This window comes from Ascaphus truei, unplaced genomic scaffold (assembly GCF_040206685.1).
Source record: "Ascaphus truei isolate aAscTru1 unplaced genomic scaffold, aAscTru1.hap1 HAP1_SCAFFOLD_3610, whole genome shotgun sequence".
Taxonomy (NCBI): domain Eukaryota; kingdom Metazoa; phylum Chordata; class Amphibia; order Anura; family Ascaphidae; genus Ascaphus; species Ascaphus truei.
The window spans coordinates 1-14324 of NW_027456630.1; the positions used below are offsets into that span (position 1 = coordinate 1).

General features: G+C 50.7%; 1 protein-coding gene across 1 annotated transcript; it reads left to right on the forward strand.

Annotated features, from left to right (window-relative positions):
- The first annotated feature begins 2066 nt into the window (after positions 1 to 2066).
- On the forward strand, positions 2067 to 13498 carry LOC142483749 (uncharacterized). Its single transcript, XM_075583735.1, has 7 exons — positions 2067 to 2184; positions 3409 to 3609; positions 9494 to 9581; positions 10335 to 10477; positions 11879 to 12091; positions 13196 to 13274; positions 13364 to 13498. Exons 2-7 carry the CDS (start codon positions 3520 to 3522, stop codon positions 13480 to 13482), a joined length of 732 nt encoding a protein of 243 aa, XP_075439850.1. The 5' UTR covers positions 2067 to 2184; positions 3409 to 3519; the 3' UTR covers positions 13483 to 13498.
- Positions 13499 to 14324: the final 826 nt, after the last annotated feature.

The window sequence follows — 14324 nt, forward strand, 5'->3', positions numbered from 1 at the left end:
AGGCACCGGGCATTGCAGGGGGATATAAGATTACCAGGGGGAGGATTCCTTGAATCTGCAGCATGTGAAAGCCTCTGTCACAGAGCTTCCATAAGCCCACACTACTCTCTGCAGTCTGCCATACAGCAGCAGAAGGGTGGCTCTCTGCCTGCCTGTCTGTGTGGCTCCCTGCCTGTCTGTGTGGCTCTCTGCCTGCCTGTCTGTGTGGCTCTCTGCCTGCCTGTCTGTGTGGCTCTCTGCCTGCCTGTCTGTGTGGCTCTCTGCCTGCCTGTCTGTGTGGCTCTCTGCCTGCCTGTCTGTGTGGCTCTCTGCCTGCCTGTCTGTGTGGCTCTCTGCCTGCCTGTCTGTGTGGCTCTCTGCCTGCCTGTCTGTGTGGCTCTCTGCCTGCCTGTCTGTGTGGCTCTCTGCCTGCCTGTCTGTGTGGCTCTCTGCCTGCCTGTCTGTGTGGCTCTCTGCCTGCCTGCCTGTCTGTGTGGCTCTCTGCCTGCCTGCCTGTCTGTGTGGCTCTCTGCCTGCCTGCCTGCCTGTCTGTGTGGCTCTCTGCCTGCCTGCCTGTCTGTGTGGCTCTCTGCCTGCCTGTCTGTGTGGCTCTCTGCCTGCCTGCCTGTCTGTGTGGCTCTCTGCCTGCCTGCCTGTCTGTGTGGCTCTCTGCCTGCCTGCCTGTCTGTGTGGCTCTCTGCCTGCCTGCTTGTCTGTGTGGCTCTCTGCCTGCCTGTCTGTGTGGCTCTCTGCCTGCCTGTCTGTGTGGCTCTCTGCCTGCCTGCCTGTCTGTGTGGCTCTCTGCCTGCCTGCCTGTCTGTGTGGCTCTCTGCCTGCCTGCCTGTCTGTGTGGCTCTCTGCCTGCCTGCCTGTGTGGCTCTCTGCCTGCCTGCCTGCGTGGCTCTCTGCCTGCCTGCCTGTCTGTGTGGCTCTCTGCCTGCCTGCCTGTCTGTGTGGCTCTCTGCCTGCCTGCCTGTCTGTGTGGCTCTCTGCCTGCCTGCCTGCCTGCCTGTCTGTGTGGCTCTCTGCCTGCCTGTGTGGCTCTCTGCCTGCCTGCCTGCCTGTCTGTGTGGCTCTCTGCCTGCCTGCCTGTCTGTCTGTGTGGCTCTCTGCCTGCCTGCCTGTCTGTCTGTGTGGCTCTCTGCCTGCCTGTCTGTCTGTGTGGCTCTCTGCCTGCCTGTCTGTCTGTGTGGCTCTCTGCCTGCCTGCCTGTCTGTGTGGCTCTCTGCCTGCCTGTCTGTGTGGCTCTCTGCCTGCCTGCCTGTCTGTGTGGCTCTCTGCCTGCCTGCGTGGCTCTCTGCCTGCCTGCGTGGCTCTCTGCCTGCCTGTCTGCGTGGCTGCCTGCGTGGCTCTCTGCCTGTCTGCGTGGCTCTCTGCGTTCCCAAACTTAATCTCGCTGTGTGTGTGGTGGGATGGGTAAGTTTAAGCTAAGAGAAGGACCCACATACCTCCAAACAATTGTGAATTTTAAATCTTGAAAGCTCAACCCGAACCCACAGTATTATATATTGGTATATTTAATTGTGCTCCTGGGAAAGGGGCCTCAAATATACAACCGTACACATTTGGTAGGCTTCAACTTCCTCTAGTGTGCACAGACGTCTCCAGAAATCTAGTCTGGATGTGTCCTGGCTCTACGCTGCTTAAGGCCTCGGATATAGTGGGAGCGCCTGTCAGCCGAGCGATCTGTGGCCTGAGAGCCACAGCAACGGGGAGGCGTGGCAGGGACGTCACGAGACTCGTTCGCCCTCATTGGCTGAACCGCTCACGTGACCCGGCAGTCGCGCGATAAAAACAAAGTCTCTTGTCTGCTGAAAACGCTGCTGCGCCGTCACGCTTCATTGTGTGCTCTATGGCCAGGCTCATAGAGGTGCGGCCTGTTCGCCCGGTCGCACACACTATGGACGTGGCCTTAAACTGCGTCCCATACCTCCCGACTCATTGAATCAATACTTAGCCAGGTCCTAAACATCACTCTTGTGACACAAGGCAAAAATGCCTTTTTTTAATAGTAAATATCTCTTGCATTCAAAGAAAACAATATTTTTGGCGTAGCATATTAATGTTTCCATTTCTGTAACTTGGTATGTGTCGCGGGTATATTCTAAGTGATTTGTTCCTTTTATTTCTTTAGGTGCTAATGTAAACGCAAAAGATTCGGTCTGGCTTACTCCCTTACACCGGGCTGTGGCAGCACGCAACGAGGTAATTTACCTTCTAATCTGCTCGTCTCTCCCTTCTGCTGCACGTCCCGGGACGATAGACACCAGTCTGAGAGCTTCATGTAGTTAACCCCATGGCTGCCAGAGGGAGAAAGTGGGATAGAGGTTGAGTAACACTTGATTGCCCACAAATCCCCATTGTGGCCCCCATGAGAAAGAAAGTGTTCACTCCACTCCTCACTCCCCCACACACTTGTTTTTTTGTATGAAACAAGCAGGGATTGCGCTTGTGAAAGCATGTTTTTCAAACGGCACAGAATATAAGGGAGTTTGGGCTAGGTCACTTGAGTATCTGCGCTCACACAACCGCCCCCTCCCTCCCTCCTTCTCTAAAACACCATTTTACACTCATCCCAGTTTAGTGGCCGAGTGCATTTTTTTAAACTGTGGTTATGCTCCTTTACAAGACCCTATTTAATAAGGAGCTCTAACATTAAACACCTAGTGACCTGCATAGGTCAATGCAAAAAGAATCATTGTTAAAGACGCAATCCATCCTAACATATTCTACATTTACCGGATTGGAACTCTGCCGGTCCTCCAGTACCGACCCGCACCAATTTCCGCTCCAGGAACTCACCTGGTTCCATCATTTATGTGCCTTTTCAAATAAGTTTTTGTAGAGCGGAATTCTCCCATTGTGCAGAACTTCTCACGGTAGGTATGTTTTACTGTAGGATTCTCCATTTGCAGCTGTAAGCGGGTTGCACTGCGCACTGCGTGCTGCTTATATTACACTGTAAAGTAAAGAGGTTCTCCCATTCTGTGGAACTTTTCTCACTGTAGATATGGTGAAGTTTCCGGTATTCCTTAAGGGGATTTAAATGGCCATCCAATAGGAAGACACAACTGATGTTGCAGCTTCCTATTGTGTTGATATTTGGCTGCCATTTTGTTCCCTTTTTTAAATTATTATACAAAAGTAGGGACTAAGAGCCTACGGCTAATATCACCATTAAGGGACACATTCTGACACCGCTTTTCAACTGTAATGATGTCTGCAACAGTGCAGGTCTGTTTGGGAATATTCAAAATGCAAATATCTACACTGAACATAATTGAATCAATTTGTTCGTGTCATCTGGCACTTCCTATTCCTTTGCTGTGCCACGCAGTTATGGGGGTCAGATTTAAACTTCTATGATGGAAACTGGGCCTGATGACCAAAGATCGTGCTAACTGATACCTCCTTGTCCAAACAATGCAGAGGGCAGTCTTACTCCTGGTGAAGAACTCTGCCGATGTCAATGCCCGGGACAAGTACTGGCAAACTCCCCTGCACGTCGCTGCTGCCAACAGAGCAACCAAATGTGCAGAGATGTTAATCCCTCTGCTGAACAGTGTCAACCTGGGGGACCGCACGGGGCGCACAGCCCTTCATCATGCTGTGCACAGTGGCAACTTGGAGGTATATCGTAATCGTGTCTCTGTAAGCTTGTCACTGTAAAGTGACGCCGACACGTGTGACCTGCTGCTCATTATATATATCGCTTTCTCCTCAATATAATATCTGTACAAAGTCACATCTGCAAGTCAGTGGCGGAAGGGTTCAGTCACTCTCTACTACTGCAGCGTTGCACAATGATTTAGAAAGCAGAAAATGACTAATAATGCATCACTGTCCTGGATACACTAGGGTAGCATTGCCACAGACACAGAAAGCAAATCCAGCCCATCCATCAAGCCGCTTCCTTAGCCTGTGGGTGAAGGAACGCAATTTGTACCCATATATATATAATTTAAATTATAGGCTAAAGCAGTAAAATTCTGGGCATTATTGAAAACCCTGCTTTCTGATTGGCTAAAATTCCGGGCATTATTGAAAACCCTGCTTTCTGATTGGTTAAAATTCCGGACATTAGGCAATCCGTAATGCCTGGAATTTAAGCAGCTTGCAATGTGTAGTTTTCAATGTGTTTATTTCCAGCCAATCAGCTTTCAGAACAGCTGAGACAGGGCAGGGGATTGGTCAGGACGTATCAGCCACGGGTTGACACTTCCCCCTCCCGAGCTGACAGATTTTCTGAGCAGATTCAGTTGAATTGGGGGGGGGGAGAGTCTGCAAAGTTTAGTAAGTGGCTGCATTTTTGTGTGTGTGTGTGCGTGTGTGTGGAGCGCGTGTGTGTGTGGAGCGCGTGTGTGTGTGTGGACGGAGAGCGCGCACGTGTGTGTGTGGAGCGCGTGTGTGTGGACGGCAAGCGCGCGTGTGTGTGTGTGGAGCGCGTGTGTGTGGAGCATAGAGCTGGTGTGTGTGTGTGGAGCATAGAGCTGGTGTGTGTGTGGCGCGTAGAGCTGGTGTGTGTGGAGCGCGTGTGTGTGGAGCGCGTGTGTGTGGAGCGCGTGTGTGTGGAGCGCGTGTGTGTGGAGCGCGTGTGTGTGGAGCGCGTGTGTGTGGAGCGCGTGTGTGTGGAGCGCGTGTGTGGGGAGCGCGTGTGTGGGGAGCGCGTGTGTGGGGAGCGCGTGTGTGGAGAGCGCGTGTGTGGAGAGCGCGTGTGTGGAGAGCGCGTGTGTGGAGAGCGCGTGTGTGGAGAGCGCGTGTGTGGAGAGCGCGTGTGTGGAGAGCGCGTGTGTGGAGAGCGCGTGTGTGGAGAGCGCGTGTGTGGAGAGCGCGTGTGTGGAGAGCGCGTGTGTGGAGAGCGCGTGTGTGGAGAGCGCGTGTGTGGAGAGCGCGTGTGTGGAGAGCGCGTGTGTGGAGAGCGCGTGTGTGGAGAGCGCGTGTGTGGAGAGCGCGTGTGTGGAGAGCGCGTGTGTGGAGAGCGCGTGTGTGGAGAGCGCGTGTGTGGAGAGCGCGTGTGTGGAGAGCGCGTGTGTGGAGAGCGCGTGTGTGGAGAGCGCGTGTGTGGAGAGCGCGTGTGCGTGTGGAGCGTGCGCGTGTGCGTGTGGAGCGTGCGCGTGTGCGTGTGGAGCGCGCGCGTGTGCGTGTGGAGCGCGCGCGTGTGCGTGTGGAGCGTGTGCGTGTGGAGCGCGCGCGTGTGGAGCGCGCGTGTGCGTGTGTGGCGTAGAGCTGGTGTGTGTGTGGCTGTGTGTGTGTGTGGAGCGTAGAGCTGGTGTGTGTGTGGCTGTGTGTGTGTGTGGAGCGTAGAGCTGGTGTGTGTGTGGCTGTGTGTGTGTGTGGAGCGTAGAGCTGGTGTGTGTGTCTGTGTGTGTGTGTGGAGCGTAGAGCTGGTGTGTGTGGCTGTGTGTGTGTGTGGAGCGTAGAGCTGGTGTGTGTGTGTGTGTGTGTGTGTGTGTGTGTGTGTGTGTGTGTGTGTGGAGCGTAGAGCTGGTGTGTGTGTGTGTGTGTGTGTGTGTGTGTGTGTGTGTGTGTGTGTGTGTGGAGCGTAGAGCTGGTGTGTGTGTGGCTGTGTGTGTGTGTGGAGCGTAGAGCTGGTGTGTGTGTGTGTGTGTGGCTGTGTGTGTGTGTGTGTGTGTGGAGCGTAGAGCTGGTGTGTGTGTGTGGCTGTGTGTGTGTGTGGAGCGTAGAGCTGGTGTGTGTGTGTGTGTGTGTGGAGCGTAGAGCTGGTGTGTGTGTGTGTGTGTGTGTGGAGCGTAGAGCTGGTGTGTGTGTGGCTGTGTGTGTGGAGCGTAGAGCTGCTGTGTGTGTGTGGAGCGTAGAGCTGCTGTGTGTGTGTGGAGCGTAGAGCTGCTGTGTGTGTGTGGAGCGTAGAGCTGCTGTGTGTGTGTGTGGAGCGTAGAGCTGCTGTGTGTGTGTGTGGAGCGTAGAGCTGCTGTGTGTGTGTGTGGAGCGTAGAGCTGCTGTGTGTGTGTGGAGCGTAGAGCTGCTGTGTGTGTGTGGAGCGTAGAGCTGCTGTGTGTGGCTGTGTGTGTGTGGAGCGTAGAGCTGCTGTGTGTGTGTGGAGCGTAGAGCTGGTGTGTGTGGCTGTGTGTGTGTGGAGCGTAGAGCCTCTGTGTGTGGCTGTGTGTGTGTGGTGCGTAGAGCCGCTGTGTGTGGCTGTGTGTGTGTGGAGCGTAGAGCCGCTGTGTGTGGCTGTGTGTGTGTGGAGCGTAGAGCCGCTGTGTGTGTGTGGAGCGTAGAGCCGCTGTGTGTGGCTGTGTGTGTGTGGAGCGTAGAGCCGCTGTGTGTGGCTGTGTGTGTGTGGAGCGTAGAGCCGCTGTGTGTGTGTGGAGCGTAGAGCCGCTGTGTGTGTGGAGCGTAGAGCTGCTGTGTGTGTGTGGAGCGTAGAGCTGCTGTGTGTGGCTGTGTGTGTGTGGAGCGTAGAGCTGCTGTGTGTGGCTGTGTGTGTGGAGCGTAGAGCTGCTGTGTGTGGCTGTGTGTGTGTGGAGCGTAGAGCTGCTGTGTGTGTGGAGCGTAGAGCTGCTGTGTGTGGCTGTGTGTGTGTGGAGCGTAGAGCTGCTGTGTGTGTGTGGAGCGTAGAGCTGGTGTGTGTGGCTGTGTGTGTGTGGAGCGTAGAGCTGGTGTGTGTGGCTGTGTGTGTGGAGCGTAGAGCTGGTGTGTGTGGCTGTGTGTGTGGAGCGTAGAGCTGCTGGCTGTGGCTGTGTGTGTGGAGCGTAGAGCTGGTGTGTGTGGCTGTGGCTCTGTGTGTGGAGCGTAGAGCTGGTGTGTGTGGCTGTGTGGAGCGTAGAGCTGGTGTGTGTGTGTGTGGCTGGTTGTGTGTGTTTGTGTGTGTGTGGCTGGTTGTGTGTGTGTGTGTGTGTGTGGCTGGTTGTGTGTGTGTGTGGCTGGTTGTGTGTGTGTGTGGCTGGGTGTGTGTGTGTGTGGCTGGTTGTGTGTGGCTGGTTGTGTGTGTGTGTGTGGCTGGTTGTGTGTGTGGCTGGTTGTGTGTGTGGCTGGTTGTGTGTGTGTGGCTGGTTGTGTGTGTGTGGCTGGTTGTGTGTGTGTGTGTGTGTGTGTGTGTGTGTGTGTGTGTGTGGCTGGTTGTGTGTGTGTGTGTGTGTGTGTGTGGCTGGTTGTGTGTGTGTGTGGGGCTGGTTGTGTGTGTGTGTGTGTGGCTGGCTGGTTGTGTGGCTGGTTGTGTGTGTGGCTGGCTGGTTGTGTGTGTGTGGCTGGTTGTGTGTGTGTGTGTGTGTGTGTGTGTGTGTGGCTGGTTGTGTGTGTGTGTGGCTGGTTGTGTGTGTGGCTGGTTGTGTGTGTGTGTGGCTGGTTGTGTGTGTGTGTGGCTGGGTGTGTGTGTGGCTGGGTGTGTGTGTGGCTGGGTGTGTGTGTGGCTGGGTGTGTGTGTGGCTGGGTGTGTGTGTGTGTGTGTGTGGCTGGTTGTGTGTGTGTGTGTGGCTGGTTGTGTGTGTGTGTGGCGTGTGTGTGTGTGGAGCGCGCGTGTGTGGAGCGCGCGTGTGTGGAGCGCGCGTGTGTGGAGCGCGCGTGTGTGGAGCGCGCGTGTGTGGAGCGCGCGTGTGTGGAGCGCGCGTGTGTGGAGCGCGCGTGTGTGGAGCGCGCGTGTGTGGAGCGCGCGTGTGTGGAGCGCGCGTGTGTGGAGCGCGCGTGTGTGGAGCGCGCGTGTGTGGAGCGCGCGTGTGTGGAGCGCGCGTGTGTGGAGCGCGCGTGTGTGGAGCGCGCGTGTGTGGAGCGCGGCAGCAGTGTGTGGATATAGATATCTGCAGTTTAAGAGTATATAGAGGTGGTTTCATGTATTTACCATTTTATTTAAAAAAAAAATAGATAACTATTTAAAAGTGTCTATTTATGAAAAAAGTCTACATTTAGCCTATAATAGTAATAATCCCTGAAGAACAGGGCATAATTGGCCAGTAATGCCCAGTTCTTCGGGGATTATTACTTAATTATATTGAGCAGTGGTGTTCTGAAGCCTGAACTAGCTCCTTCCTGTGGGTGGCTGATGTGGCTGGTGTGTGTGTGTGGCTGGTTGTGTGTGTGTGTGGCTGGTTGTGTGTGTGTGTTTGTGTGTGGCTGGTTGTGTGTGTGGCTGGTTGTGTGTGTGTGTGTGGCTGGTTGTGTGTGTGTGTGTGTGTGGCTGGTTGTGTGTGTGTGTGGCTGGTTGTGTGTGTGTGGATGGTTGTGTGTGTGTGTGGCTGGTGTGTGTGGCTGGTGTGTGTGGCTGGTTGTGTGTGTGTGTGTGTGTGTGTGTGTGTGGCTGGTTGTGTGTGTGTGTGTGTGGCTGGTTGTGTGTGTGTGTGTGTGGCTGGTTGTGTGTGTGTGTGTGTGGCTGGTTGTGTGTGTGTGTGTGTGTGTGTGGCTGGTTGTGTGTGTGGCTGGTTGTGTGTGTGTGTGTGTGTGTGTGTGGCTGGTTGTGTGTGTGTGTGTGGCTGGTTGTGTGTGTGTGTGTGGCTGGTTGTGTGTGTGTGTGTGTGTGTGTGGCTGGTTGTGTGTGTGTGTGTGTGGCTGGTTGGTTGTGTGTGTGTGGCTGGTTGGTTGTGTGTGTGTGTGTGTGTGTGTGGCTGGTTGTGTGTGTGTGTGTGGCTGGTTGTGTGTGTGTGTGTGTGTGTGTGTGTGTGTGTGTGTGGCTGGTTGTGTGTGTGTGTGTGTGGCTGGTTGGTTGTGTGTGTGTGGCTGGTTGGTTGTGTGTGTGTGTGTGTGTGTGGCTGGTGGTGTGTGTGTGTGTGTGGCTGGTTGTGTGTGTGTGTGTGTGTGTGTGGCTGGTTGTGTGTGTGTGTGTGTGTGGCTGGTTGTGTGTGTGGCTGGTTGTGTGTGTGTGTGTGTGTGTGTGTGTGTGGCTGGTTGTGTGTGTGGCTGGTTGTGTGTGTGGTTGGTTGTGTGTGTGTGTGGCTGGTTGTGTGTGTGTGTGGCTGGTTGTGTGTGTGTGTGTGTGGCGTGTGTGTGGCGTGTGTGTGGAGCGCGCGTGTGTGTGTGTGTGGAGCGCGCGTGTGTGGAGCGCGCGTGTGTGGAGCGCGCGTGTGTGGAGCGCGCGTGTGTGGAGCGCGCGTGTGTGGAGCGCGCGTGTGTGGAGCGCGGCAGCAGTGTGTGGAGCGCGGCAGCAGTGTGTGGATATAGATATCTGCAGTTTAAGAGTATATAGAGGTGGTTTCATGTATTTACCATTTTATTTAAAAAAAAAATAGATAACTATTTAAAAGTGTCTATTTATGAAAAAAGTCTACATTTAGCCTATAATAGTAATAATCCCTGAAGAACAGGGCATAATTGGCCAGTAATGCCCAGTTCTTCGGGGATTATTACTTAATTATATTGAGCAGTGGTGTTCTGAAGCCTGAACTAGCTCCTTCCTCATAACACACACACACACACACACACACACACACACACACACACACACACACACACACACACACACACACACACACACACACACACACACACACACACACACACACACACACACACACACACACACACACTTTGGTCTCATGTGTTGGGTTGTTTTGTTTTTTCCCCTTTTTAGATGGTGATCTTGCTCTTGAACAAGGGGGCCAACCTGAGCATATGTGACAAGAAGGAGCGGCAGCCTATTCACTGGGCAGCTTTCCTGGGTAAGAGCCAACACCGTTCTCTTGTGAATTTTAAAGGTATACTGATCGACAGCCCATTGTCATTACCTTCTGGAAGATCGTCATAGTGTTTAGCAATGATGTGTATATTCCTCCCAGGGGCATTGAGTTTGACGTTAAAGTCCCATCTGTATACCTTCTTGAGGTTGTAGGATAGAGGAATTGACAGAGAGATTCTATCATCCAGGACAATGCTAACTGTGTTTCTTGGGTTGGTGTGGGGGTTCTGGTTGGCAGCTATATGCTGCATGCAATCATTAACGTTGTATACTGGGGGGCAAGTCACAAGTTCAGTGTTTCGGTAACTCAATTATGGTCAACAGATTGGTGATCCAGTAGAGTGGTTCAAGACTGAAAGGGTGCAGAGTGTGATGGCATGAGGAACACGTTATGCTTTTTGTTTTATATGTATATACTTGCTTTGTACTGATCACTGGTGCTTACATCTGCTATAGAACAGTTCTTATACAAATCTAAAGACGCTATTAGTTTTATTTATTTATTTTTTATTTTTTTAAACGTGGTTATCTTTTTTTTGTTTTTTTAAGTTTGTAATGTGGTAGAAATTACTATTTAATCCAATCTGTGTATACTTGATTGGTTTGTGCTATGCAGTGCAATACCCAGAATATGATGGCAACAATTGTTTGAGTTCCTACAGCACAAGCTCCATTGTTGGTGTGCGCATTCTTTCCTGTGAAATGTTCCACCCTCACATGAGCTCTTCTCTTCCAGGTCACCTGGAGGTGCTGAAGCTGCTGATCGCTCGGGGAGCTGACGCCATGTCAAAGGACAAGAAGGGTTACACACCGCTCCATGCAGCGGCCGCTAGTGGGCAGATTGATGTGGTGAAGCATTTGCTGAGGCTCGGCGTGGAGGTGGGGAACTTTTTTATTTTTCCTTTTTTTGTATTTCTATGTTGTGGTGCTTTTAGCAGGTAGCTGATCAATGCTGTCATACTGAGGCTACAAGATCATATGGTTAGGATTAATGGCTACGATTACTTTAATGTCTATGGTGGTACTATAGTATTATTAATCTTCCACTAAATTAGTGGGCAACGGCAGGCCCGAGGGCTGCATCTGGTGCTCAGGGGCTTCACCTGCAGCCCCTAACCACTTGCCACCCCAGCAGTCTGCTCTCCCTCTCTTCCCCGGTGCAGAGGGAGTGGAGATGTTACTGGTGGGGATTGCAGCTTCTCCCCACTCCCTGTACTGCTGAATGACCGTGCTAATCACCAATTGCCAGTGTAAGGAGAGGAATGGGACAGGATTAATCATTGTGCCGGCATTAAGAAGCGGAGAGTGGGAGGGAGGAGAGCTCATACCCACGGGTGTAAGGCACATTCTGCCTGTGCACTATGTATGTAATGGGTAACCCTTTTAAATGTTAAATGAATGCACATGTGGCCCTTCAGGTTTATTATGTTGCCTACCACTTTACTACATGGTGGCTATCCCTATTTTTCACACTGTCACATTTTGCATTGTAATACAGTTAAAGTAGTTTTTGCTTTAGAGGCATATGTACCCTTTTTTGAGGATATTTGTTTTAGGATAAAATATAAAGTTAGTTTTACACTTGTTTTGTTTAATATTGCAATAATAGCTGGGTTAAGGATTTCCGATCGACCTTTTTGGCACGTTAGTTTTTCTTGTTGAGGCTTGCTGTGTATGAAATAAGTAACCCTAGCTTTTGTATTTTGTCTTGTTTCCGAGGCTTGTGAGGTGGGTTTGGAATGACCTGGATTTAGAGCTGCTGTGCCCCCACAAAAATGATTCCTCTTAATTTTTGTTTGTTTTAAAGCGAGCACAGTGAAACCCTTTAAAACAAAGTAAAAAAATAATCTTGGTAATCTGCTTTAAAGCTACATTGCTTCTACATAACATTTTCTTTATAAAGGCCAAAAACCATATTGATGTCCACATTGAAACCCCTGTTCTACCGCCACCAGCGGGCACAAAGCTACCTCCCTGCATTCTTATCTGGTGCTTCTCTGATACTGATTTGACATTCCGTGTTGGGCTAATTTCTTTAGACATAAACACCAATTTGAACCTTGGTGAGCAGGATACAGAACCTAGGGTGGTTGATACACCCCATATTGTACAGCCTAATGAAGTTTTAAAGAGATGTGAAATTTGCCTGGTGTTACTTGCCCATGGAAGGGAGATGGCAAACACGTGTCATTTGATTATATATATATATATATACACACACATATACACATATATACACACACATATATATACCCAATCTGATTTTCTTTACCATGTCAGATTGATGAGCCCAACACCTTTGGGAACACTGCCCTGCACATCGCCTGTTACATGGGTCAGGACGCTGTGGCCAATGAACTGGTCAACTACGGCTCCAATGTCAACCAGCCCAACGAGAAGGGCTTCACCCCACTGCACTTTGCTGCCGTCTCCACCAATGGGGCTCTCTGCCTGGAGCTACTCGTCAACAATGGGGCTGACGTCAACTTCCAGGTACTTTTTTATATATTTTTGGGCGTTCGACCATGTTGCACAAACGGACTTATTTTATATTATGCCCACACTGTGCAGTATATTAATGATTAGTGCTGCTTGAGATGGCAGGTTGCACAATGTGGAACCACAACTTGACGTAGCAATGTACTGTGATGAGGCGTGCACTTCATCTCCTCACTCTCCTGCAGTAGCATTGCTAGAGGTTGGTGCTGCATTAACTAGCAGTGTGTCATCTTGTGTAATACTAGTGCATGCCATGTATTACACTTTGAAGTTAAGTGCCTTCAAGCATCCTCTCTTGTAAAGACACAAACCTGTTTCTGCTCTCTCCCTGCGTGAAGCACTTGCACAAGGCTCTGTGCCAGTCCTCTTAAGGCAAGGTCATTGGCACATTTTAGTCTGGTCATACCCACTTTATATAGTGCTGGTAGCTGCAAGGCAAACGACCTCTGCTGCAAAATAATTTTATTCCAAACAATGCCAACGAGTACAGTGGGATCCGGTCTGAACATGTTTCCTACACGTGTGCATACATAATTCTATAGACATGGTGAGACCTGTGGTGTCTGAGTGACTGACGTTTTGGCCACGGACATGTTGTAAAGATCTTTGCGCACATATCACCTTGATCGTGTGGTGGTACTATGGCGGTACAGAACACCATTACTACTTCCCTTATTTATTTATTATCTACACCTATCTCTGTATATCAAACTCACGCTAAATTTATACTATAAGACCAGCTTTCAAGCACTCTACTCTCCCTCAGGTCAGCAGAACTAGACTAATGTCCAAAGGCTATTGCCACCATAATTAATACACTGTAGATGGTTTTTTTGTTGTTTTTTAATATGGTGCTACTTTTTTTTTTCTTTTTTTCCCCCTCTGCTTTTTAGCCACATCAGTCAATACATTCCTCTTAATTTTTCTTTTCACTCTCGTAGCTTTTGTCAATTATTACTGCAAAAGGAGCCGTTTAAAGCACTTGATGCACTACTGATTGTGTGCTTTATATGTATGCTCATCAGCTGAGATGTGCTGAAATCTTCTAGGGACTGTAATGAGGATCCTTTTCTTTACTCTTGTCATTCACCTCTGCAGAGTAAAGAAGGGAAGAGCCCTTTGCATATGGCAGCCATCCATGGAAGGTTTACCCGCTCCCAGATTCTGATACAGAATGGTATGTGCCTGCTACTGCTCCCCTGGCTCTGTAAATTCAGGTACAGATTGACATGGCTTTTTCCTTCACCGTCTGGTTTTTGTCTACAGGTGGTGAAATTGACTGCGCTGATAAATACGGCAATACCCCTTTGCATGTCGCTGCTAGATACGGGCATGAGCTGCTAATTAGTACGTTGATGACAAATGGTGCTGATACTGCCAGGTGAGTCTGCAATGAAGAGTGAGATTCAATACATTGCGGTTGATGTCTCTCACTCCTGCAGCTATTGCTGACTGCTGCAAAATAATCCTTTTAATGTACTTGATATATATGGAAAGGCTAGAGCGTACCAGACCTCCTAAGATGGATAAATACACGAGCTAAATAAAATGAATTGCGTGTATTGAACCTAATTAAAGTATTGTAAAGTAGGGCCGTCTTGGCGCAGGCGTTCTGTTTGCTGGATATGCTCATTATTGCTGCACACATCATTAAAGTGCCAGTCCAATTTTTGCTCTTTTTTTTTTTACATTGGTTGGAAGTAGTGGGTCTCCTGAGCTTAACCCCATTCATTTCAGCTCCAGGGACCCCCTGCTTCGCTAGATCCTTACCTCTGTAGGGGGTGTCAGTAGCTGCTCCGGGTCGCTAGCTGGGTTCATATAATGGTGGTTTTTCCAGACACGCGTGCCCTGCGGGCCAATAGGAAGCTGTGATGTCATGCGGTGCGCCTTCCTATTGGCCCACATGATGCGGGGAGCTTTAAGCTTTGCCTAAAGACCGGCACCCTCCACGGAGGTAACTGTCTCGGAAGCAGCGGGTCCCCGGAGTTGACATTAATGGTGGTCAGCTCCGGAGCCCCACTGCTTGAAACCTATGTGGGGGGCAGGGGGGCAGCCACTTGGATTGCTCTGTTTTAAAAGCCGAGACGGAGCTTTTTCCCTTCCGTCGATGTCAAAGGCTTATCTGACAGCGGTGTTGTACACACAGGGCCTGAAATAAAGTTTGGCTAGACGTCTATAATTTATCTGATCCTTTATGGTTTCTCTGTGATGAGGAATAGTATATTAT